At 42.4% G+C, this 27,824-nt stretch overlaps 1 protein-coding gene across 1 annotated transcript in view; it reads left to right on the top strand.

The window, feature by feature from the left end:
* LOC128657427 (zinc finger protein 2-like) overlaps nt 1-27,824 on the top strand; it is a 223,680-nt gene that overhangs the window by 154,096 nt on the left and 41,760 nt on the right. The window contains exons 8-9 of the mRNA XM_053711779.1: nt 4,719-4,820; nt 6,978-7,082. Of these exons, the coding sequence (XP_053567754.1) occupies nt 4,719-4,820; nt 6,978-7,082 (207 nt within the window). The remainder of the gene's footprint in view (nt 1-4,718; nt 4,821-6,977; nt 7,083-27,824) is intronic.

Here is a 27,824-nt window from a genome sequence, read left to right as displayed (position 1 = left end):
TTTATCCAAAATGCCTGCATATCAGAGAAAGCGCGATTGCTCTGTTTTAAACGCTGAAGAGCAGGAGGGCGCTGATGATAATTGTTCTGTCATACCCTCACACCAATCTGAAGGGGCCATGAGGGAGGTTTTGTCAGATGGGGAAATTTCAGATTCAGGAAAAATTTCCCAACAGGCTGAACCTGATGTTGTGACATTTAAATTTAAATTAGAACATCTCCGCGCACTGCTTAAGGAGGTGTTATCTACTCTGGATGATTGTGACAACCTGGTCATTCCAGAAAAATTATGCAAGATGGACAAGTTCCTAGAGGTTCCGGTGCACCCCGACGCTTTTCCTATACCCAAGCGGGTGGCGGACATAGTGAATAAGGAATGGGAGAAGCCCGGCATACCTTTTGTTCCCCCCTCCTATATTTAAGAAATTATTTCCTATGGTCGACCCCAGAAAGGACTTATGGCAGACAGTCCCTAAGGTCGAGGGGGCAGTTTCTACTCTAAACAAGCGCACTACTATTCCTATCGAGGATAATTGTGCCTTCAAAGATCCTATGGATAAAAAATTGGAGGGTTTGCTTAAAAAGATTTTTATACAGCAAGGTTACCTTCTTCAACCCATTTCGTGCATTGTTCCTGTCACTACAGCAGCGTGGTTCTGGTTCGAGGAACTAGAAAAGTCGCTCAGTAGAGAGACTCCATATGAGGAGGTTATGGACAGAGTTCATGCACTTAAGTTGGCTAACTCTTTTATTTTAGATGCCGCTTTGCAAATAGCTAGATTAGCGGCGAAAAATTCAGGGTTTGCAATTGTGGCGCGCAGAGCGCTTTGGCTAAAGTCTTGGTCAGCGGATGTATCATCCAAGACAAAATTGCTTAATATCCCCTTCAAGGGTAAAACTCTCTTCGGGCCAGAATTGAAAGAGATTATCTCAGACATCACTGGGGGAAAGGGCCACGCCCTCCCACAAGATAGGCCTTTCAAAGCCAAGAATAAGTCTAATTTTCGTTCCTTTCGTAATTTCAGGAACGGACCGGGCTCTAATTCTGCATCCTCTAAACAAGAGGGTAATACCTCACAGACCAAACCAGCCTGGAAACCGATGCAAGGCTGGAACAAGGGTAAGCAGGCCAAGAAGCCTGCCGCTGCTAACAAAACAGCATGAAGGAGTAGCCCCCGATCCAGGACCGGATCTAGTGGGGGGCAGACTCTCTCTCTTTGCTCAGGCTTGGGCAAGAGATGTTCAGGATCCCTGGACGCTAGAAATAGTTTCTCAGGGTTATCTTCTGGAATTCAAGGAACTACCCCCAAGGGGAAGGTTCCACATGTCTCACTTATCCTCAAACCAAATAAAGAGACAGGCATTCTTACATTGTGTAGAAGACCTGTTAAAGATGGGAGTGATACACCCAGTTCCAATGGCGGAACAAGGAATGGGATTTTACTCAAATCTGTTTGTGGTTCCCAAAAAAGAGGGAACTTTCAGACCAATCCTGGATCTAAAGATCCTAAACAAATTTCTCAGAGTACCATCGTTCAAGATGGAAACCATTCGAACGATTCAACCCACAATTCAGGAAGGTCAATTTATGACTACCGTGGATCTAAAGGATGCGTATCTACATATCCCTATCCACAAGGAACATCATCAGTTCCTAAGGTTCGCCTTTCTGGACAAACATTACCAGTTTGTGGCCCTCCCATTCGGGTTAGCCACTGCTCCAAGGATTTTCACAAAGGTACTCGGATCCCTTCTAGCGGTTCTAAGACCAAGGGGCATTGCAGTAGTACCGTACTTGGACGACATTCTAGTACAAGCGTCGTCTCTTTCAAAGGCAAAGGCTCACTCAGACATCGTTCTGGCCTTTCTCAGATCTCACGGATAGAAGGTGAACATAGAAAAAAGTTCCCTGTCTCCGTCGAGAACAATAATAGATTCCTTAGAAATGAGGATTTTCTTGACAGATGTCAGAAAGTCAAAACTTCTAAACGCTTGTCAAGTTCTTCATTCTATTCCTCGTCCTTCCGTAGCTCAGTGCATGGAAGTAGTAGGATTGATGGTTGCAGCAATGGACATAGTTCCTTTTGCGCGAATTCATCTAAGACCATTACAACTGTGCATGCTGAAACAGTGGAATGGGGATTATACAGACTTGTCTCCAGTGATTCAAGTAGATCAGAAGACCAGAGACTCACTCCGTTGGTGGCTAACCCAGGATCACCTATCCCAGGGAATGAGCTTCCGCAGTCCAGAGTGGGTCATCGTCACGACCGACGCCAGCCTAGTGGGCTGGGGCGCGGTCTGGGAATCCCTGAAAGCTCAGGGACTGTGGTCTCGGGAAGAGTCTCTTCTCCCGATAAACATTCTGGAACTAAGAGCGATATTCAATGCTCTCAAGGCTTGGCCTCAGCTAGCAAAGGCCAGATTCATAAGATTCCAATCAGACAACATGACGACTGTTGCGTATATCAATCATCAGGGGGGAACAAGGAGTTCCCTGGCGATGAAAGAAGTGACCAAAATAATACAATGGGTGGAGAATCACTCCTGCCACCTATCTGCGATCCACATTCTAGGTGTGGAAAACTGGGAAGCGGATTATTTGAGTCGTCAGACATTCCATCCGGGGGAGTGGGAACTCCACCCGGAGATCTTTGCCCAGTTGACGCAACTATGGGGCATTCCAGATATGGATCTGATGGCGTCCCGTCAGAACTTCAAGGTTCCTTGCTACGGGTCCAGATCCAGGGATCCCAAGGCGACTCTAGTGGATGCACTAGTAGCGCCTTGGACCTTCAACCTAGCTTATGTGTTTCCACCGTTTCCTCTCATTCCCAGGCTTGTAGCCAGGATCAAACAGGAGAGGGCCTCTGTGATCTTGATAGCTCCTGCGTGGCCACGCAGGACTTGGTATGCAGACCTGGTGAATATGTCATCGGTTCCACCATGGAAGCTACCTTTGAGACAGGACCTTCTTGTTCAGGGTCCATTCGAACATCCAAATCTGGTCTCCCTCCAGCTGACGGCTTGGAGATTGAACTCTTGATTCTATCAAAGCGTGGGTTTTCAGATTCCGTGATAGATACTCTGGTTCAAGCCAGAAAACCGGTAACTAGAAAGATTTACCATAAAATATGGAAAAGATATATCTGCTGGTGTGAATCCAAGGGATTCCCATGGAATAAGATAAAGATTCCTAGGATTCTTTCCTTTCTACAAGAAGGTTTGGATAAAGGATTATCTGCAAGTTCTCTAAAGGGACAGATTTCTGCTTCATCTGTCCTACTGCACAAACGACTGGCAGTTGTGCCAGATGTTCAAGCATTTGTTCAGGCTTTGGTTCGGATCAAGCCTGTTTACAGACCTTTGACTCCTCCCTGGAGTTTAAATCTAGTTCTTTCAGTTCTTCAAGGGGTTCCGTTTGAACCTTTACATTCCGTAGATATTAAGTTGTTATCTTGGAAAGTTTTGTTTTTGGTTGCTATTTCTTCTGCTAGAAGAGTTTCTGAGTTATCTGCTCTACAATGTACTCCACCCTATCTGGTGTTCCATTCAGATAAGGTTGTTTTGCGTACTAAGCCTGGTTTTCTACCAAAGGTTGTTTCCAACAAAAATATTAATCAGGAGATAGTTGTACCTTCTTTGTGTCCGAATCCAGTTTCAAAGAAGGAACGTTTGCTACACAATTTAGATGTAGTCCGTGCTCTAAAATTCTACTTAGAAGCTACGAAAGACTTCAGACAAACTTCTTCTCTGTTTGTCGTCTATTCTGGTAAAAGGAGAGGTCAAAAAGCAACTTCTACCTCTCTTTCTTTTTGGCTTAAAAGCATCATCCGATTGGCTTATGAGACTGCCGGATGGCAGCCTACTGAAAGAATCACAGCTCACTCCACTAGGGCTGTAGCTTCCACATGGGCCTTCAAGAACGAGGCTTCTGTTGATCAGATATGTAAGGCAGCGACTTGGTCTTCACTGCACACTTTTGCCAAATTTTACAAATTTGATACTTTTGCTTCTTCGGAGGCTATTTTTGGGAGAAAGGTTTTGCAAGCCGTGGTGCCTTCCGTTTAGGTGACCTGATTTGCTCCCTCCCTTCATCCGTGTCCTAAAGCTTTGGTATTGGTTCCCACAAGTAAGGATGACGCCGTGGACCGGACACACCAATGTTGGAGAAAACAGAATTTATGCTTACCTGATAAATTACTTTCTCCAACGGTGTGTCCGGTCCACGGCCCGCCCTGGTTTTTTAATCAGGTCCGATTAATTATTTTCTCTAACTACAGTCACCACGACACCATATGGTTTCTCCTATTTTTTCCTCCTGTCCGTCGGTCGAATGACTGGGGTGGGCGGAGCCTAGGAGGGACTATATGGCCAGCTTTGCTGGGACTCTTTGCCATTTCCTGTTGGGGAAGAGATATTCCCACAAGTAAGGATGACGCCGTGGACCGGACACACCGTTGGAGAAAGTAATTTATCAGGTAAGCATAAATTCTGTTTTCAGAAATTCCAAATATCAGCCATAAAAATCGGCCGCTCCGATATATATTGGTCTATTCCTAAAAAAGATATTTGATAAGTCAGAGAATAAAGGAAAAGCACTACAGTGTGTTTGTATCTGGTGCTATTGTCTGTCTGGGAAATACACAAACTGTTTTATGGCAAAGTTATAAAACTAGATCATGTGATATAAAAACTGAATCTGCTTTATTTGTACAGATGAAGATAAAGCTGATATAGTGAAAGCTGAGATAATAGAAGATCAGAGTGTAAAGCAACAGCTGGAAACTCCAGATGAGGAAACTAGTGACAGTATCACATGTGAGTGTGCACATGTGATGTTTGTGAGTTACAGATGAGTGTGCACGTATGAAGTGTGAAGGATGTGAGTTACAGGTAAATGTGCACATATGATGTGTGTGAGGGGGTGAATTACAGGTTAGTCTGCTCTTATGATGTGTGTGAGGGATGTGAGTTACAGGTTAGTGTTCATGAATGATGTGTGTGAGGGGTGTGAGTTACAGGTTAGTGTTCATGTATGATGTGTGTGAGGGGTGTGAGTTACAGGTGAGTGTGCATGAATGATGTGTGTGAGGGGTGTGAGTTACAGGTGAGTGTGCATAAATGATGTGTGTGAGGGGTGTGAGTTACAGGTAAGTGTATATGTATGATGTGTGAGTTATAGGTGAGTGTGACTGTGCATGCATGATGTGTGTGTGAGGGGTGTAAGTTACAGGTGAGTGTGCACATATGAGGTGTGTGAGTGTGCATGTGTGATGTGTGTCAGGGGTGTGAGTTACAGGTGAGGTGACTGTGCACGTATGATGTGTGTGAGGGGTGTGAGTTACAGGTTAGTGTGCACGTATAATGTGTGTGAGGGATGTGAGTTACAGGTTAGTGTGCACATATGATATGTGTGAGGGATGTGAGTTACAGGTGAGTGTACATGTATGATGTTTGAGTTGCAGGTTAGTGTGCACGTATGATGTGTGTGAGGGATGTGAGTTACAGGTGAGTGTACGTGTACGAGTATGATGTGTGAGTTATAGGTGAGTGTGCATGTATGAAGTGTGTTAGGGGTGTAAGTTACAGGTTAGTGTGCATGTATGATGTGTGTGAGGGGTGTAAGTTACAGGTGAGTGTGCACGTATGATGTGTGTGAGGGGTGTCAGTTACAGGTTAGTGTGCACGTATAATGTGTGTGAGGGATGTGAGTTACAGGTTAGTGTGCACGTATAATGTGTGGAAGGGATGTGAGTTACAGGTTAGTGTGCACGTATGATGTGTGTGAGGTCTGAGAGTTACATATGACTGTGCATGTGTGATGTGTGTGAGTTACAGGTGAGTGTGCACGTATGATATGTGTGAGGGGTGTGAGTTACAGTTGAGGTGAGTGTGCACGTATTATGTGTGTGAGGGGTGTGAGTTACAGGTTAGTGTGCATGTATAATGTGTGTGAGGGATGTGTGTTACAGGTTAGTATGCACGTATAATGTGTGGAAGGGATGTGAGTTACAGGTTAGTGTGCATGTATGATGTGTGTGAGGTCTGAGAGTTACATGTGACTGTGCATGTGTGATGTGTGTGAGTTACAGGTGAGTGTGCACGTATGATGTGTGTGAGGGATGTAAGTTACAGGTTAGTGTGCATGTATGATGTGTGTGAGTTACAGGGGAGTGTGCACGTGTGATGTGTGTGAGGGCTGACAGTTACATGTTACTGTGCATGTGTGATGTGTATGAGTTACAGATGAATGTGCACGTATGATGTGTGAGCGGTTTAAGCTACAGGTGAGTGTGCATGTGTGATGTGCGTGAGTGTTGTCAGTTACAGATGAGTGTGCACGTATGATGTGTGTTACAGGTTAGTGTGCATGTATAATGTGTGTAATGGATGTTAGTTACAGGTTAGTGTGCACATATGATGAGTGTGAGGGCTGGGAGATACATGTGACTGTGCATGTGTGATGTGTGTGAGTTACAGGTGAATGTGCACGTATGATGTGTGTGAGGGATGTAAGTTACAAGTTAGTGTGCATGTATGATGTGTGAGGGCTGAGAGTTGCATGTGACTGTGCATATGTGATGTGTGTGAGTTACAGGTGAGTGTGCACGTGTGATGTGTAAGTTACAGGTGAGTGTGCCCGTATGATATGTGTGAGGCGTGCAAGTTACATGTGACTCTGCATGTGTGGTGTGTCTGAGGAATATGAGTGTGCATGTATAATGTGTGTGAGTTACAGGTGAGTGTGCACATATGATGTGTGTAAGGGGTGTGAGTTACAGGTGAGTGTGCACATATGATGTGTGTAAGGGGTGTGAGTTACAGGTGAGTGTGCACGTATGATTTAACATTGTAAAATAATTAAACAATAAGAAGGAAAAAAACAATGTTTCTATCTGGTGATAGTGTCTGTCTAGGAAATATAAAAGGTTTTATGGTAAAGTTATAGAAACTGAATCTGCTTTATTTGTACAGACGAAGATAGCGCTGATATAGTGAAATTTGTGATAACAGAAGATTTGTGGGCGAGGCCTCAGCTGGGAGCTCCAAATGAAGAAACAAGTGACAGTATCAGCTCAGGTGAGTGTGCACGTATGTTGTGTATAAGGGTTGCGGGTACAGGTAAGTGTGCACATATGTTGTGTATAAGGGTTGCGGGGTACAGGTAAGTGTACACGTATGTTGTGGGTACAGGTAAATGTGCACGTATGTTGTATATAAGGGTTTTGGGTACAGGTAAGTGTGCACATATGTTGTGTATAAGGGTTGCGGGGTACAGGTAAGTGTACACGTATGTTGTGTGTAAGGGTTGTGGGTACAGGTAAATGTGCACGTATGTTGTATATAAGGGTTTTGGGTACAGGTAAGTGTGCACGTATGTTGTATATAAGGGTTTTGGGTACAGGTAAGTGTGCACGTATGTTGTGTATAATGATTGAGGGGTTGTAATGGCTTGTTTGTATTTGGATCTGTTTTTGCAGAAAAGAAGAAATATATATAATTATTATTACTTAAGGATATATAGTGTGTTGCTGCATTAACAAATTCCTACTTATTATGAAATAAATGAGCAGCATTAATTAAGCAGCTTTTATATACTAACATATTCAGTAAGATTACTTGCTATGATTAAAAGTAAGTAACCTCCTATGGCCACGAATCTGCTAATATGTAACAATTGCTACAGAGAATGTGGTAATGGTACATAAGATCTTACTTCAATAATTACGGTAGTGACAATTCTGAATGAAAGATCAAACAACTTCCCAAGTGTTGAAAATACCTAAAGACTTGTTAGAACACTTCCTAGGAATGTGTGACACAAGTATAAATGGAAACAGTAAGACCGGTACTTACATACTATTTAGCAGCTGATTTTGCAGAGCAGTTGGAGAGAGGACTTAATTCCTTCAGCGTCTAGCTGGGGTTATGAGCTGTGACGAAAACGAGGCTGTCTTCCTTCAGTATCGATGATGACAGCAGAGAGACGAATTTCAGGCAGCAATGAGTTGCGGTTTGTTTGAACGGCACTTTACTTCTGATCAGGAGAGGATTCAAGCTGTGGTTGTAAGCTGAAGCAGTAGTGGCTTACAGATAATGGACTGAGGTACAAGTAATTTAGCAAAATATCGCAAGTCTAACTTCTGACCTAGTAACAAGTATCAAAGAGCTCCGAATAACTGTGAAGCAGCAATACCAAGCAATTAGGTTAATGAGGAACAGGTTGAAATAGGGTAGAGGTAAGACAGGCGGGGACTGAATTAAAGGTACAGGCTTGACAGTACCCCCCCACAAAAGGAAACCCACTGTAAGGATTCCACTCCTGGTTTTCCTTCTTTTTCTACAGCTCACCTTCCACCTCTATTTAAGTCATGTCTCCGCCCCAAACAAGTGCTTAGTTATTAAGTTCATGTCAGCTAAGCTCTATGCATCCAATTCCTATCCTGTGTATAAATTCATGAATTGAAGATATATGCTATTACAAGTTATTGGATTTACAATTACCAGCAGGAACTGCTCCTATAAACAACTTTTCCAGTGAACGGAATTAAATCATCTAAGTTACTTATTGTTTGCTCTGCAGCCAACACAAGCTTTTACACTGAGGATTGGATCTGTTTCATCAGACACCTGCAAGCAGGACAAACCGGGACTTTCAAGGAGTAACCGCAAGTAAAATAAAATCTTAAGTTGCTTCCACAAAGTTAACTGATCTATTTACTGCACTTACTAGCATATCGCTACTTTTTGTTTCAATATATTATTTGTATCAAGCCGGTTTCACTGTAACGCTACGGAACAGCTCTGACGTCATCAGCTGGGGAACTCCTGTGTACCTGACACGCCCCTGTCAGCAGCTGCATGTTTCAGTGTTCTCTCTCACTACATACCAGACGGATACTATTACAAACAGCCTTACAGTGGCTAGTCCACATTTCACTCGCTCATTATCTGAACTTAAGTCTCAATACTGAATTTCACTGATTATCATTTCTGAATTCTAATTCAAAGTTATTGAACTACCTTTGCAGTTATAGATTGGAATATTGCTACACATTAATAGTACCTAATTACTATAACTATATTCTCAGTCTTCAATTCATCATAAATTAAAACTCACTCTAAATCATCACAGCCTATGCTGAAATAATAGTCTGTATTTTAGAGTGAAACATTCATACTTTTACGGCAGTTGAGATCCAACATTAATAAACACATTACAGAATAACTAAGCCATTATTATGGATCCAGCCGAGCTCCCACAAATTGTCTTTAACCTGTCACAAAGGGTAGACCAACTCAGCCAGGGTCTAAGAGAATTACAATTGGAGAATGAGACTTTGAGAAACGTTATAAAAGATTCCATCAATCCTAAGCTACCAGCCCAAGAGACCTCTCCTGAACCCTTTGTTGCTCCTCCAGAATGTTTTCAAGGAGACAGAAATCAATACCGCCACTTTAAGAATGCTTGCCTTCTTAATTTTTCTCTCAAGCCTAGGACTTATCCAAATGATAGGGTAAAAGTTCTCAGCATGATAAGTTATTTAAGGGGAGAACCCCGTATATGGGCTGACACACTATTCGAGACTAATAATCCGGTCCTATCATCCTTTTCGGCATTTCTTGACGTCATGGATGAATTGTATAATGATACCAACCTCCAAATAACAGCTGAGAGCAAAATGAGGAAATTGAAGCAAGGATCCAGACCTGTGGAATATTACATAACGGAGTTCAAACAGTATTCCATTGACTCCCAATGGAATGCCATAGCCCTCAGAAATCAATTTAGGCTTGGTCTTTCTGATGCAGTCAAGGATGAATTAGCCAGAACAGAATTGCCAGAGACACTTGAGGCTCTTATGAAATTAAGTAGCCATATTGATAGAAGATTAAGGGAGAGAAGATCCGAACGACAATATTCAGACCAGCCAAACAAAAAGTTTTCCAGTCCTAACCAACCTACTCTTAGGTCTACTAGTCCCACCGGAGCTGAAGCTATGGATATCAGTATCTTCAGGGGACCTCTATCACCGGATGAACGTATGAGAAGAAAGACCCGGGGCCTTTGCATGTATTGTGGTGATCCAGCTCACAGTCTTAAGGACTGCCCTATCATACCCCAGAAAAAGAACAGTAAGTGTAGCACTATCTTCACCTCTCAAGTAGTACTTAACAAATCACTTCACTGTTCTCTACTTTTGTCTTTACAGTGGGCAAGTAAACAGATCTCAGTCCCTGCTATCCTTGACACCGGAGCTCAAGGCAACTACATCGACAGCTCATTAGTGTCTATCAATAAAATACCCCTGATTAAGAAATTGTCTCCTATTTCACTTCGTGTTGTTGATGGCTCTGAGATTTCTTCTGGACCTATTACACATCATACCATTCCTCTTTCTGTCACTACATTAAACAATCATCATGAACATCTCTCTTTTGATGTGATTACATCTCCCTTATTTCCAATTGTTCTTGGATTGGCTTGGCTACAACTACATGAACCTCAGATCAGTTGGAAATCTTTAGACATACATTTAAACTCACAATATTGCCAACAAACCTGTATTAGGCAGTCATTACTTTCTCTGAACCCCACTTCTGACACTCTTGTACCAATTGAATACAGTCACTTCGCTGAGGTTTTCAGTAAAAAAGAGGCTGAAACACTTCCTCCCCATCGATCCTATGACTGCCCCATAGAGTTGAAACCAGGTACAACTCCCCCCATAGGACATTTATATCCTCTATGTCAATCCGAATTAGACCATCTGAAAAGCTACTTAGATGAGAACTTGAAGAAAGGATTCATTCGTCCTTCTGTCTCACCAGCCGGTGCTGGTATGTTTTTTGTCCGAAACAAGGACAACTCTTTACGCCCTATTATCGATTTTAGACAACTAAATAAGATCACCATAAAAAATCGCTACCCACTTCCACTCATTCCGGAACTCATAGAGAGACTAAGACATGCTACTATCTACACTAAATTGGATCTGAGGGGAGCATACAACCTTGTACGCATCAGAGAGGGGGATGAATGGCTCACGGCTTTTAGAACAAGATATGGGTTGTATGAATACCTAGTTATGCCTTTCGGACTCACCAATGCACCAGCAACCTTCCAATTCTTTATAAATGACATTTTTCATGATTTACTCGATATCTGTGTCATAGTTTATTTAGATGACATTTTAATTTATTCCTCCAATACTACTGACCACATCAAACACGTTAGTTGGGTTTTATCTCGCCTCCAGGTTCACCGACTATATGCCAAACTGGAAAAATGTATTTTTCATACTACAACGATTGATTTCCTGGGTTATTCCATCAGCCCTGAAGGCATTCAAATGCAAGAGGGAAAAGTTGAGGCAGTAAAATCATGGCCAACTCCTATGAACAGAAAGGATCTACAAAAATTCCTCGGATTCAGTAATTATTACAGGAAATTCATCCGAAATTTCTCAAGGATTTCGAAACCTCTTACCAAACTTACTAGCTCCAATTGCGTGTTCCGATGGTCGAAAGAAGCTGCTGATGCTTTCAGTTTCCTCAAGGAGTCTTTTTCTTCAGCTCCTATTTTAAAGTATCCTGACCCCGATCTGCAATATATATTGGAAGTGGATTCTTCGGACTATGCACTCGGTGCAGTCTTATCACAACGTAAGACACTCAAAGAACCTCTATTCCCTATCGGCTTCTTCTCAAAAATTATGTCCTCTGCAGAAATGAATTACTCCATTGGGGATAAAGAATTACTGGCCATCAAAAGAGCTTTGGAATTTTGGAGACATCTCCTGGAAAGTACATCTCATCCCATCATAATATATACAGACCATTGTAATCTTGAATTTCTACAGAACAACAAAACCTTATCTGGAAGACAGGTTAGATGGAGCCTATTCTTCAGTCGTTTTGACTTCCAGATTTTGTATAGACCTGGATCGAAAAATGGAAAGGCAGATGCCCTCTCCCGCAGAGATCCTAGACCTATTCCTGAATATACACCTAGTTGTATCCTCCCACCTACTAAATTTCTCGCTTCACTATCTATATCAGTTCCAGATTATGAAACCGCCTTAGGTTTGGAAAAACAAACACTTCTGAACTCCCTAATTAAGAAAGATGGGTTATATTTTCATGGTTCTCAGATTTACGTACCTGAACCACTCAGAGCACAAATAATTAAAGAACACCATGATCCTCCCTTACTTGGTCATGTAGGTATCAGACGCACTAAGGAATTAGTAAGCAGAACTTACTGGTGGCCATCCATGGAAAATTCTATCAAGCTTTACATTCAACAGTGTAATACTTGCTCTGTATCCAAACCCGAGAGAAGACCTCCGTACGGTCTCCTCATGCCTTTGGACATACCCAATTCACCCTGGGCTCACATTGGTATGGATTTTATAGTAGAACTACCACCAAGCTCTGGTTTCACCACCATTTTAGTCGTTACTGACCACTTTACTAAAATGGCACATTTCATTGCTTACCACAAGTTACCTACTTCCTCAGAAACTGCACATTTGTTTCTAAACAACGTTGTAAGGCATCATGGTTTACCGACTGTTTTGTTCACAGATAGAGGTAGCCAATTTACCTCAAGGTTTTGGAAAACACTCACTACAACTCTGCAAATTGAACAACGGCTCAGTACTGCCTTCCACCCGCAAACGAACGGACAAACTGAAAGATTGAACCAATGGCTTGAGCAATACTTACGTTGTTACTGTTCATACCATCAACATAAATGGTCATCTTTTCTTGCTATGGCAGAATTTTCCTACAATAACACTATCAACAGTACCACCAATTACTCTCCATTCTTTGCTAACTACGGTTTCAATCCTAGATTCAATTTTCAGCACTCCTCTTCTGAAAATACACCATCTGTTGACGAATTATTACAACGCCTATCAGAAAACTTCCATCATTTATGTACGAACATACAGCATGCACAAGCATCTCAGAAAAAGTATTATGACTTACGACGAAGAGTTGCTCCAAAGTATAAAATAGGGGACTTTGTATGGTTGTCAACAAAAAATATCAAGTTACATCTTCCCAAGAAGAAATTGGCTAGTCTATTCATAGGCCCATTCAAGATCACTCACATAGTAAATGAGAATGCAGTTACCTTGGATCTGCCTGATACTTTGGTAATACACCCTACCTTCCATGTCTCTTTACTTAAGCCTTATACAGGTCAACACCCTCCTACACCTTTCCTTCCTCCTGATCCGGTATGCCTGGACGCAAACATGTATGAAGTTCAGGATCTCCTGGATTCAAGATATTGTAATGGTGAACTTCAGTATCTTGTAAGATGGAAGGGGTTTTCATCTGACGAAGACTCCTGGGAACCTCATACCCATATTGATGCTACTAGGCTTGTTGCACGTTTCCATAGACGTTTTCCACACAGACCTAAACATCCAGCCGTGGTCGGCTTGCTTGAGGGGGGGCACGTGTAAGGATTCCACTCCTGGTTTTCCTTCTTTTTCTACAGCTCACCTTCCACCTCTATTTAAGTCATGTCTCCGCCCCAAACAAGTGCTTAGTTATTAAGTTCATGTCAGCTAAGCTCTATGCATCCAATTCCTATCCTGTGTATAAATTCATGAATTGAAGATATATGCTATTACAAGTTATTGGATTTACAATTACCAGCAGGAACTGCTCCTATAAACAACTTTTCCAGTGAACGGAATTAAATCATCTAAGTTACTTATTGTTTGCTCTGCAGCCAACACAAGCTTTTACACTGAGGATTGGATCTGTTTCATCAGACACCTGCAAGCAGGACAAACCGGGACTTTCAAGGAGTAACCGCAAGTAAAATAAAATCTTAAGTTGCTTCCACAAAGTTAACTGATCTATTTACTGCACTTACTAGCATATCGCTACTTTTTGTTTCAATATATTATTTGTATCAAGCCGGTTTCACTGTAACGCTACGGAACAGCTCTGACGTCATCAGCTGGGGAACTCCTGTGTACCTGACACGCCCCTGTCAGCAGCTGCATGTTTCAGTGTTCTCTCTCACTACATACCAGACGGATACTATTACAAACAGCCTTACAGTGGCTAGTCCACATTTCACTCGCTCATTATCTGAACTTAAGTCTCAATACTGAATTTCACTGATTATCATTTCTGAATTCTAATTCAAAGTTATTGAACTACCTTTGCAGTTATAGATTGGAATATTGCTACACATTAATAGTACCTAATTACTATAACTATATTCTCAGTCTTCAATTCATCATAAATTAAAACTCACTCTAAATCATCACAGCCTATGCTGAAATAATAGTCTGTATTTTAGAGTGAAACATTCATACTTTTACGGCAGTTGAGATCCAACATTAATAAACACATTACACCCACTGGGTTTCAGGGCTTAGGTCTATCCGGATGTCTTCCGTGAAAGATCGAAACGAGACGATCTGCAGAGAGGTTCGTAGAGGTTTCCCAGGAATCCTCATCAGCAGAATACCCCTTCCAACGAACCAAGTATTCTAAAATACGTCCACGTCTTCTGGAATCAAGCATTTCAGATACCTCATATTCCGGTTGATCGCTGTAAGCGGAATGGTTTAAAGGAATTGGAACTCCTTGAATGTGTTGGAATGGTTTCAGTAAGGAGACGTGAAAGGTAGGGTGAATTCGTAATTCACTAGGTAAGTCCAAAGTGACCGCGTTGTTATTTACTATCTTAGTGATAGAATAGGGACCAATGTACAAAGAAGTAAGCTTCTTACAGGGTGCACGTAACTGTATGTTCTTTGTGGAGAGCCAATCTGATAGGTAGGGGGTTTTCTGTGCCTGAGGTCGTAGTAATGTTTTTGGGTGTTTTGGGCTGCTGCAATGTTAGATTTCAGGTCTTGATGAATCTGTGACAACTTGTTTGTGAGATCCAGAACTGTGGGAGAACTAGATGAATAATCCGGAAACGGATGGAAAGAGGGATTATAACCATAATTGGCAAAAAATGGTGAATGTTTGGTTGATCTATTAGTTGCATTGTTGTACACAAATTCAGCGTAAGGAAGATAATCAACCCAATGGTCTTATTGATGGGAACAATATGCTCTGAGATATTGTTCGAGGCATTGATTTGCCCTTTCGGTCTGCCCATTCGATTGAGAATGTTTAAAGAGGTACAAAGCTCTTTCCAAAACTTGGAGGTAAATTGGCTACCTCTGTCTGTGGTTATAGTGATAGGTAATCCATGTAATTTTACGATGTTAGTTAAAAATAGTTGAGCAGTCAAAGAAGCATTAGGCAATCTAGTCGAAGGAATGAAATGTGCCATCTTAGTAAGGCGGTCGATTACAACAAGTATTGTTGTATGGTTTGACGATTTTGGTAGGTCTACTATAAAATCCATAGCAACCGGGGGGCGGAGCTAGCCACGATACCGGGTGGCTGCACATAAGAAGAGCTCCGTGAGCCAAGCAAAGATAAACTAATTTTTATTTATTATTTTGAATCCCAGGCTTTTTATTATTGGATCCCTAGGATAGCCATTTCTACCAGGCACCTCAATGTGTGATTTGTTGGGTGAGGCGCAAAAATAACATTAATATTAGGACGTTCGTTGTTCTAGCAGTCACTTGCGCACAGAGGCGGGAAACCACTTCCGGCTCCTTCTTGGCCCTGTATTACTGCCAAAGTGAGACTGACTCTACCTGTCCAGATCCCCAGCTCTTAGGACAGATATACACTAGCACTATAGCAGCCCGCTCAACTCTCCTCCTCAGACTGAGACAGATTCTACTGCCTGCAGCGGAACCGGGAGACCTACTGAGGTGAGAGGGGCCGACCGCCACAACAGACTCATCCGCAAGCCGCGGATGCACTTACCCCTACCACTTTGCTCTGCATCTGGCGCTCTCTGCGAAAGCAGTACACGCTGCAGTCTGGACCGCTGCACTCTTGTAATTGTCAGGCGGACACTGACAGGGACCTGCCGAAGGCTGTGGTTAACACCGGGTAAGCAACTGCGCTTTGTTGCGCACTTGATAACTGCCTCACACGAACTCACTCATCTCAGTTCCTCCACATTTATCTCAATGCTCCCTGCCTTGCTATTTTGACAAGACGCATCATACATACTTGGAGACAGATTTCTGAGAGCTCCAGCATTACCTATAAAACAACACAAACAGGGGCCTAGTAACTGACCGGGACTCTTTCATTGAAAAGCCACAGGCCTACTATATTTATCCCATCAGTTACTGCAACAGTATCTATAAGTGCTGCAAACACTGCACAGTAAATTAAGGACAGATTACTAGAGAAGAACATCTACCACTATCTCTCCCTCTCCTTTCCTGTTGGCCCATCTGCCTACGGGTCATACCCCCTGTTCCCTTTTCCTTAGTCGCTCTGGAGTGAGCAAATTCCCTGGGGAGAGATAGCACATTAGCATTCTGGATGGAGGCCTTATAACAACTGTAAGCTCTCCTTAGATATTGCTTTATTATTGTTCCTACTGCCCTTACCCCTTATCTGATGGAGGCATAAAAACGCTGTAAGGGGAGTGCCGACTTATTTATGTTCATATACCACGCACTTACAAACCTATCCCTCCAGAGAACAACAGTTGACAACTGCGCACCAGACCTAAATTACAATGTCTAATACTCAAAGAAAGAAGCAGAAGCAATCTGATGCTCCTAAAAGGACTCTCTCTTAGGACAGATATACACTAGCACTATAGCAGCCCGCTCAACTCTCCTCCTCAGACTGAGACAGATTCTACTGCCTGCAGCGGAACCGGGAGACCTACTGAGGTGAGAGGGGCCGACCGCCACAACAGACTCATCAGCAAGCCGCGGACGCACTTACCCCTACCACTTTGCTCTGCATCGGGCGCTCTCCGCGGAAGCAGTACACGCTGCAGTCTGGACCGCTGCACTCTTGTAATTGTCAGGCGGACACTGACAGGGACCTGCCGAAGGCTGTGGTTAACACCGGGTAAGCAACTGCGCTTTGTTGCGCACTTGATAACTGCCTCACACGAACTCACTCATCTCAGTGCCTCCACATTTAACTCAATGCTCCCTGCCTTGCTATTTTGACAAGACGCATCATACATACTTGGAGACAGATTTCTGAGAGCTCCAGCATTACCTATAGAACAACACAAACAGGGGCCTAGTAACTGACCGGGACTCTTTCATTGAAAAGCCACAGGCCTACTATATTTACCCCATCAGTAACTGCAACAGTATCTATAAGTGCTGCAAACACTGCACATTAAATTATGGACAGATTACTAGAGAAGAACATCTACCACTATCTCTCCCTCTCCTTTCCCGTCGGCCCATCTGCCTACGGGTCATACCCCCTGTTCCCTTTTCCTTAGTCGCTCTGGAGTGAGCAAATTCCCTGGGGAGAGATAGCACATTAGCATTCTGGATGGAGGCCTTATAACAACTGTAAGCTCTCCTTAGATATTGCTTTATTTTTGTTCCTACTGCCCTTACCCCTTATCTGATGGAGGCATAAAAACGCTGTAAGGGGAGTGCCGACTTATTTATCTTCATATACCACGCACTTACAAACCTATCCCTCCAGAGAACAACAGTTGACAACTGCGCACCAGACCTAAATTACACTGTCTAATACTCAAAGAAAGAAGCAGAAGCAATATGATGCTCCTAAAAGGACTCTCTCTGACCATTTTTCAAGTAAAGCTCACTATGAGCAAGAATTCTCAGATGAAGATTCTAGGGAGTCATTAACATCTAGCAGAAGCACACACAGGGCAACCCCGCTACCTAGTGAGAGATACACAACTACAAATGCTTCTATTCTAGACTCCATAAAGGAGTTATCTGAAAAAATGGACTCACATCATGCATCCATTAAACATGATCTAAAAACATCAGTCACAGAGCTAAAAATAGAGATTTCATCCCTGGGTGATGGAACAGAAACATTGGAGAAAAAACAGGAAGATCTTCATCTGGATCACTCCAATTTGTTAGCATACACTCAATCATTAGCGGAAACTATCTCAGACCTAGAATCAAAGATGGCGGACATGGAGGATAGGTCACGCCGCAATAATCTGAGGATCTGCGGCATTCCGGAAGATGTTGATACTCCTGCCCTCCCCAAATACCTCATGGAACGGTTCAGTGAACTGGTGGGCCCTGTTCAAACGCAGGATGCCATTATTGATAGAGCTCACCGAGCTCTCTGCCCAAGAACATAACCCTCAGGCTCTTCTAGAGACGTCATAGTAAGATTACATTACTACACATTCAAAGAAAAAGTTCTTAGAGCTTCATTCCACAATAAAACATTGAAAGAACCTTTTCAAATGATACAGATCTTCCCAGATCTCTCAACACATACCCTATTCCGAAGGCGCACTTTCCAACAGGTCACCCACTGTCTGAGACAGAACGATATCAATTACCGCTGGGGGTTCCCTGTCAAATTATATTTTCAAATAGAGGACCATTCATATTCTGTATCCTCCCCAGAACAGGGGGTCAGACTTCTACAGTCTCTACAATTACTCCATGCACCAGTCCAGCTGAAGGATTCTACAGCACGTTCAGTGGGACTGAACACCTCTGCACCTAGCTGGAGACCTCTGCCGCAAACCTTCAATTACCAAGCCAAGAGGAAAGACCCTACTCAATCTACAGAGGACACTTGAACTTGGACTCCTAGGAATCCTGGAACGAGAGATTACCCTAGTAATATCCATATGCACATAATATTTCTACTTCTTCATCTTAGGATGGCTGCGCCTAGTTTGCGCCTTTGCCACATATCTTCTACTGTCAAACCAGGGGGAAAGATGTTTATCAGCCTGTAGAGGACTTTTGAACATGGTCTTCCGGAATTACTAGAGCAGGCAATATCTTTGGTAACATTCATTTGCTCACCACTCCTTTTTATATTTAGATAGTCGCTCTTCTAACCCCCTGGTGGAACAGGTCACTGTGGCTTTTGTAATAAACTCCAGTTATTATGAAGAGATTGTACCTGGTGGTAAAGTATTATTCAAATTATGTCATGTTTGTTTCTATGTTGATCTGGTAACTTGTTTTATGTTTTTAAGATTTAGGTTATCTGCTAAGACATATAGTATAGTCATACACTAAAATGGCAGACATTTTATTCTCCCCTGACCATCAGTTAGTTTATATTTCAGGGACTCACCCTTCTATGGTCTACTTATCCATTTGCACTTTAGGTTAACTACTCCACCCATTTGAAAACACGCTCTTGAGACCTAAATCCCATTTTAGTATACCTTCCCAAGCACAGATAGCTGGAATCATGACAAGCTACACTGACTACATGTGCTCTCACCCTCAGATTGTACTCTAAACCAGGTATCTATCTAACACATATATACGTTAGGATAATCCCAATCCCCAGACCACCTACACTCAGGTAGGCGGAAAGGATAAGAATAGACATCGTAACATCATAATCTTCTTAGCTTTAATCACCCTTACCCTTTTGTAGCAATGTGTACTATTATGACACATATCTCTATCGCCTTCACAGGAACTAGTACGTATAGGTATCTACACACTCCTTTATGAGTTATGTATCATATGATTATCCTGGTATTCTATCTCACTTGTTATTGCCTATATATATGCCTTTTGTTGTTGTATCTACAAAATCTTTATCTATTGATATTAGCCTGGATTAATCTCACCCTAGTAAAACACATTGTATTACAGGTATGTCTTCTCTATATAGGTATGTTTCTCTATATAGGTATCAGTAATATGTCTTGCATTTGTTTATATTTATGCATAAACTCCTCTTGTTGTAATAGAAGTGTCTAAATGTACTGAGAGACAGTTAATATGCATCCCTCATTTCCTCTTACTGATCCCTCACCCCCCCCCCCTATTCCATTAATCTCTAGACACACATACACCTTTCCATGCTAGATGGAGATCTCTTACGCAACCCCTAGTCCTTTTGGCACTCCCCTACCCTTCGCATGCATCATAATTTCTCACTTCTCCCACGTTTAACATTCTGAAGTGCTTGATTCCATCTAAAGACGATAACATTTACTCACCTCCCCCCATACCTTTACTTATCCTACCTATTTTAAAAGCTTGGCTTACTACCATCATAAAGCTCTTGGTGCACCCCCAAGAACTTCTCTTAACAATCTAACTGCTGCTCCCCCCCCCCCTTTTTGCTCCCCCACTCCCCAAGCCCTCCACCACTTTCGAGTGGCTCTTGCCCCCTGAACTCCTTCCCCCTTATTATAACCTGAGTTCTTATCCCATTTAAAGCATTATTCTTTACTTGATAACACTAGTCTCGTAGGCTGCTCGTTCCACCCCCTCCCCCCGGTACCCTCTCTTCCCCTTTTTTTTTTTTTTTTTTTTTTTTTTTTTTCTCTTCCTCCTCTTCTCTTCTCCTTTCTCTCTTTCTCCTCTCCAGCCCTCCCCGCCCCAACTTCCACCTACTGTAGGTTTTCTATAATTGCCATACGTTCCCAAATATGGCGCAACTACTCATACTTACACTCAATACTCAGGGCCTTAACTCCCCTACTAAGAGTAGCCTCTTGTTAAACATGCTCCAGAAGACCAGAGTTGATATTGCCTTTATCCAGGAGACACATTGGCTGACAAACACAGACTTTCCCAAGCTAACTAGGAAATTCCCAACCATCATTTCTGCTTTCTACACCTCTAAATCCAGAGGAGTTGCAATTATAATCAATTCCTCCCTTACGCTCGAAATCAAGTATACTGAAAGAGACACACAAGCCAGATTTGTTAAATGATAAATTAATCACCCTGGTAAACGCTTATGCTTCTAACATGAGGCAAATCAAATTCCTCAAACAACTCCTGACTTCAGTATCGGCGGTGAAACAGGGTGAGCTAATCCTAGGAGGGGACTTTAATTTAATATGGGACCCCCTACTCGATAGAATGGGACCTAAGATCTCTATCTCAGAGAGAACCACACACCCCCTCTCAATAGCCTCCAAACATTATTCCGCCAATATGACCTCTACGACGTATGGCGAGCCTTTCATCCAACAGATAAAGAATTTACGTTCTACTCTTCTCCACATAGGTCTTACACTCGCATAGACTTTTTTTTTCTTAGCTCTCGTGCATTAGAACATGTCACCTACACAAAGATCTCCCCTATATCTTGGTCTGATCATGATTCTTTATTGATTATTATAGGCTCAAATCTGGCTGGCCCCCATCCTCCAATGTGGCGACTCAAAGACTTCCTAGTCACGCACCCCACTTTTCAAGTGGAAACTGGAGAGGTCATATCTAACTTTATATCCACTAATGATACGGCACAGGTCACTGCAGAGATTCTATGGGCATCCCTTAAAGCCTATCTTAGAGGCCACTACATTGCTAAAGCCTCCCAACTGCGGAAAGTACGTGGTGCTACTCTAGCCTCACTTAATTGCCAATTAAGGTCTATTAAAAGCCAATTATCTTCTTCCTATTCAGCAGTACTTAACACTCAACTCACTGAAGTAATACAGCAAATCAGAATGATTGAGTATCAGAGGACTCAAGCTAATCTTGAAAAACTTAAACAGATCTATTATTATAAGAGCAACAAGGCTTCTTCGCTATTAGCTATGAAGCTAAAATGTAGAACCGCCCAGGCAAAAATACCACGAATAAAAGCATTAAACTGTATAGTCACTTCCCCAAGGAGATTTGGGAGACATTCAGGAGATTCTACTCCACACTGTACAACCTAGAGACGAGCGAGCCTCAAAAACTGCTTCCCTCAGAGGAGGTATCAGCATTCTTAAAAGCATTGAATTTGCCCTCCCTCCCACAGGAAGCATGGTCGGGACTTACTGCCCCAATCTCTCCTGAAGAGGTACGTCTCAGTATAAAAGAGATTAAGGTGTCCAAATCTCCAGGACCTGATGGCTTCACAGGGCAATTTTATAAAACGTTTGACCCTATCCTCACCCCCGTACTATGCAGGATGTTCAATGAAATAAAAAGCAAGGGATGTTTTAGAGCAGAGTTCCTAGAAGCTACCATTACCACAATCTTGAAACCTGGCAAAGACCCGTTAGAATGTGGCAGTTACCACCCCATCTCCCTCCTCAATATAGATACGAAGTTGTACGCAAAAATCATTGCCACTCGACTATCCAAGGTAATCCCAAATCTTGTCCACACGGACCAAGTGGGATTTATCCCTCAGAGAGAAGGCCTGATGCCACAAGGAGGGTCCTGGACATTTTATTAGAAGCAGCTAAGACGGAGATCCCCATGCTCGCCCTGTCACTAGACGCCGAGAAGGCCTTTGACAGGGTGGGCTGGGACTATCTTTGGGAAACTCTTAGAACCTTTGGATTTCCGAGTGACTTCATAACAGCTGTACAGGCTCTATATTCTTGCCCCACAGCTACGGTAAGAGGAGTGGGATTCCAGTCCGTATCCTTAGAGATCACCAATGGAACTAGACAGGGGTGCCCCCTCTCGCCGCTCCTCTTCGCTCTTTCAATAGAGCCCCTAGCACAGGCGATCAGATCAGATTAGATCCAGCCATTTCGGGGCTCACGCTTGGGAAATCACAGCATAAAATAGCATTGTATGCGGACGATATCACGCTTCTCCTTACTAATCCATCCACCTCAGTACACGCTGTTTTTAAACTCTTGACCCGCTTTGGTAAATATAGCTACTATAAGCTGAACATTAACAAGATGGAAGCTCTTCCTGTGAATATTTCGCAGCTAGAACTAGCTGCACTTAAGAAACATTTTAAATTCCAGTGGTCTACTCATACTATAAAGCTATTGGGCACCTATCTCAGCATATCTACTCCCATAGTGATTGCTAAAAACTTCACGGATAGGATCCCAGAGTGGCGGAGGCTACTAGAATCCTGGGAATTCTGGGAGATTTCCTGGACTGGTCGGATAACGGCCGTTAAGATGTCTTTTGTTCCTAAGATTCTGTACTTATTCCGTTCTCTCCCGGTCAATGTTCCTAGACCTATAATAAACAGACTACAGAGCCTGATTACCAATTATATTTGTAAAAATAGAAAACCTAGAACCTCTACGCGCACACTACAGAGGGACACTGCCCGAGGTGGCCTAGGCCTACCTAACATTCTCTGCTATTACCAAGCAGCACGTCTATCACACCTGATAAATTGGAGCGACACTGTGAACCCCTCTTCTTGGAGAGAGATTGAACAATCACTTCTCCCCTGTGGACTCTTGCTTTCTGATCTCCCATGGATCCTCCCGCATGGACAGGGATCTCTCAAGACTTCCCATCCTGTTATCCTACACCTACTCCAGTTCTGGAATCAAATTCGCCACCTTCTTTCTATAGCTCCTCATCCCTCCCCACAGCAGACGATCGCAGGATCCCTCTTTTGTCTCCCCGACTCACACATAATGGCCTGGCGGGGATTTGGGGTAACTACAGTTTCAGATCTCTATGGGCGTACAGGTATACTTTTACACAGCAGTGTCTGTGCTGATATACAGATCCCCCCCACACTTCAGTTTGAGGCCTTCCATCTCTGCTCTTTTCTTAGATCTTGGGGTTTCCCCAGACAAGACGTTAGAGTGCCCACTAAATGGGAACATAGAGGGATTTCACCTTCCTCGTTAGGGGGAAATCTTTCCTTTCACTACGATCTTCTGCTTGACTCTCAATCACATCTGAAGATCTCGCAACATTCCGCCTGGGAGGGAGTGCTCAAGTTCACCGTCGATACTGAAACATGGCATAGGGGAGATACTCTTCACGAAGAAGCTGCTTCATTGCGCGACCTTATGGGAGGTATACTACAAGATTACAGTTAGGTGGCATTTGGTCCCTTATACCTTGCACAAGATCCATGTCAATCACCCTCCCCACATGTTGGAGAGGGTGCGGTATGTTGGGAACACAGAGTCACATATGGTGGTCCTGCCCCAAAATCACACAAGTTTGGACACAGTTATTTCACATTTGCAACTCTATCAACCTTACTTATACCCTGAATTCTCACACCTGCCTGTTGCATATAGGGTTCCCAACAATGCTCCAAGCTCACAAGTCCCTTTATATCTATCTATTTATGGCCACTAAACTGGAAATTGCTAGGGATTGGAAACAGAAATTACCCCCACTATTTCACAAATCATGAACACTGTACATTATATCCAGAAAATGGAATCCTACTCATATTCTGTACTGGATAAGATGGATTCATTTATAGAGATCTGGTCCCCTTGGATAGAGAAATTCCCGAACTAAAGACCCAATATCTTACTCCACTCTCACACTATGTAATTCTCCATTCCTATTCCCCCTCCCTTTTTTCCCCTTTTTTTTTTCCCTCTCTCTTTCTCCCCCCCCCCCCCCTTACCCTCCCCGCCCTAGAAGCAGCCTGCGAGACAACTAGTAACACGGGACTTTATATACTATATGATGTAATAAGTAAAATTGAGAACTGTCAACCCTATCCCGTCTATTTAAGGAATGTAGTCATCTTGTTACTCCTGGTGGCCATACTATATATATTATTAACTTCTTCTCTTCAACCTTAATATATTCTACACCCCAGTCTACTGTTCATGTCAAGCATTTATTGACCTATGTAACCCTACGGTCATATTGATAACTGTTGTTCCCTGTGTGGACATATTTGATGACTTTGTTCCTTCAGATTGTTTGTTATTATTGTTCTCACAATAAAAAGATTTAAAAAAAAAAATCCATAGCAACCTCAGACCATGGTCTATCTGGTATAGACAAAGATAGTAACATCCCATAGGGCTTTTTTACTTGAGGTTTTGTTTGGATGCAAGTTGTACAGGAATTTATGTAATTGGTTACTGTCTGTGCCATATTTGGCCACCAGAATGCACGTTGTAATAGTTTTAAAGTCCTTTTTATACCAGGGTGTCAAGTGAGGACTGAGTCGTGTACCATACAGAGAATTGTATTTTGTGCAGATGGAGGTACATAAAGTAAGTTATTATGGTAGTACAAATTATCTAGGAATATTTGCATCATTTTGTTGAGCTGTCTTTATTTGTTCATGCATAGTGGTGTTCAAGGCCACAATATGTTGTCTGGGAATGATAGTCGTTGGATTAGTAGAGTGTGTTGGTATTGCAGGCAATTGGGAAAGAGCATCCGCCTTACCGTTACGTGAACCTGGTCAATGTATAATGACGAAATTAAATCTAGCGAAATAGAGACTCCATCGGACTTGTCTGGCAGAGAGGGTACGATTAGTTTGTAAATATTCCAGATTTTTATGATCTGTGTAGACAAGAATAGGTTGTTCTGTACCTTCCAGTAAATGTCTCCAGTGTTCCAATTAAGTTTTTATTGCTAAAAGTTCTTTCTCCCCAATGGGGTAATTAAGTTCTGATGGAGTCATAGCTCTTGAAAAGAAAGCGATTGGATGTATTGGTAGATCATGAGATTTCCTTTGGGAAAGGATTGCTCCTACCTCATACTCACTGGCATCTATTTCCAAAATGTATTGTAGGTTGTGGTAAAAAAAGTGTAAGATGGGAGCTGATGTAAAACTCTGTTTTAGCAATTCAAATGCTGCCTGCACTTCTTTAGTTCAAAGGAACTTGGTGTTTTTTCCTGTCAACTTAGTGAGTGGTTTTACTATAGATGAGAAACCTTTAATACATTTGCGATAAAAGTTTGAGAAGCCAAGAAATTTTTTAACTAATTTTTTGGAGGTTGGTACTGGCCAATTTGTAATTACAGATACCTTATTGTCTTCCATTTGAATACCCTGGGGAGTGATTCGGTATCCTAAGAATGACAACTCTGAAGTATGAAATATGCACTTCTCAGGTTTTGCAAATAGTTGATGTTTCCTTAGTCTGTCTAGGACGATTTTAACATGTTGGATGTGTGTTTCTATAGTATTCGAATATATTAAAATATCGTCTAAATAAATTATCATAAATACATCCAGTAAATCATGAAAAATATCATTCACAAAGAACTGAAAGGTTGCAGGGGCATTACAAAGCCCGAACGGAATAACCCTGTACTCAAAAAGGCCGTATCTGGTCCGAAAAGCCGTCAACCACTCGTCACCACTACGTATCCTGACAAAGTCGCACCCCTAAGATCCAACTTGGTGTATATATTTGCACTGGATAACTGTTCTATGAGCTCGGGTATGAGTGGCAGTGGGTATCTATTTTTCTTTGTTACTTTGTTAAGAGCTCTATAGTTTATGATAGGTCTTAGGGTACCATCCTTGTTCCTAACAAAGAACATATCTGCGCCAGCAGGTGAAGTGGATAGGGTTATAAAACCCTTTTCTCCAACATAGGTGTGTCCGGTCCACGGCGTCATCCTTACTTGTGGGATATTCTCTTCCCCAACAGGAAATGGCAAAGAGCCCAGCAAAGCTGGTCACATGATCCCTCCTAGGCTCCGCCTACCCCAGTCATTCTCTTTGCCGTTGTACAGGCAACATCTCCACGGAGATGGCTTAGAGTTTTTTAGTGTTTAACTGTAGTTTTTATTATTCAATCAAGAGTTTGTTATTTTGAAATAGTGCTGGTATGTACTATTTACTCAGAAACAGAAAAGAGATGAAGATTTCTGTTTGTATGAGGAAAATGATTTTAGCAACCGTCACTAAAATCCATGGCTGTTCCACACAGGACTGTTGAGAGCAATTAACTTCAGTTGGGGGAACAGTGAGCAGTCTCTTGCTGCTTGAGGTATGACACATTCTAACAAGACGATGTAATGCTGGAAGCTGTCATTTTCCCTATGGGATCCGGTAAGCCATGTTTATTAAGATCGTAAATAAGGGCTTCACAAGGGCTTATTAAGACTGTAGACTTTTTCTGGGCTAAATCGATTCATTATTAACACATATTTAGCCTTGAGGAATCATTTATTCTGGGTATTTTGATATAATAATATCGGCAGGCACTGTTTTAGACACCTTATTCTTTAGGGGCTTTCCCAAATCATAGGCAGAGCCTCATTTTTGCGCCGGTGTTGCGCACTTGTTTTTGAGAGGCATGACATGCAGTCGCATGTGAGAGGAGCTCTGATACTTAGAAAAGACTTTTGAAGGCGTCATTTGGTATCGTATTCCCCTTTGGGCTTGGTTGGGTCTCAGCAAAGCAGATACCAGGGACTGTAAAGGGGTTAAAGCTTCCAAATTTGGTGTGCAATACTTTTAAGGCTTTAAGACACTGTGGTGAAAATTTGGTGAATTTTGAACAATTCCTTCATGTTTTTTCGCAATTGCAGTAATAAAGTGTGTTCAGTTTAAAATTTAAAGTGACAGTAACGGTTTTATTTTAAAACGTTTTTTGTACTTTGTTATCAAGTTTATGCCTGTTTAACATGTCTGAACTACCAGATAGACTGTGTTCTGAATGTGGGGAAGCCAGAATTCCTATTCATTTAAATAAATGTGATTTATGTGACAATGACAATGAGGCCCAAGATGATTCCTCAAGTGAGGGGAGTAAGCATGGTACTGCATCATTCCCTCCTTCGTCTACACGAGTCTTGCCCACTCAGGAGGCCCCTAGTACATCTAGCGCGCCAATACTCCTTACTATGCAACAATTAACGGCTGTAATGGATAATTCTGTCAAAAACATTTTAGCCAAAATGAACACTTATCAGCGTAAGCGCGACTGCTCTGTTTTAGATACTGAAGAGCATGACGACGCTGATAATAATGGTTCTGAAGGGCCCCTAACCCAGTCTGATGGGGCCAGGGAGGTTTTGTCTGAGGGAGAAATTACTGATTCAGGGAACATTTCTCAAC

Source organism: Bombina bombina, chromosome 4, assembly GCF_027579735.1.
Source record: "Bombina bombina isolate aBomBom1 chromosome 4, aBomBom1.pri, whole genome shotgun sequence".
In the NCBI taxonomy this organism is placed as follows: Eukaryota; Metazoa; Chordata; class Amphibia; order Anura; family Bombinatoridae; genus Bombina; species Bombina bombina.
The sequence above is the reverse complement of the archived record's forward strand: the minus strand, read 5'-3'. Positions and strand labels throughout refer to the sequence as shown.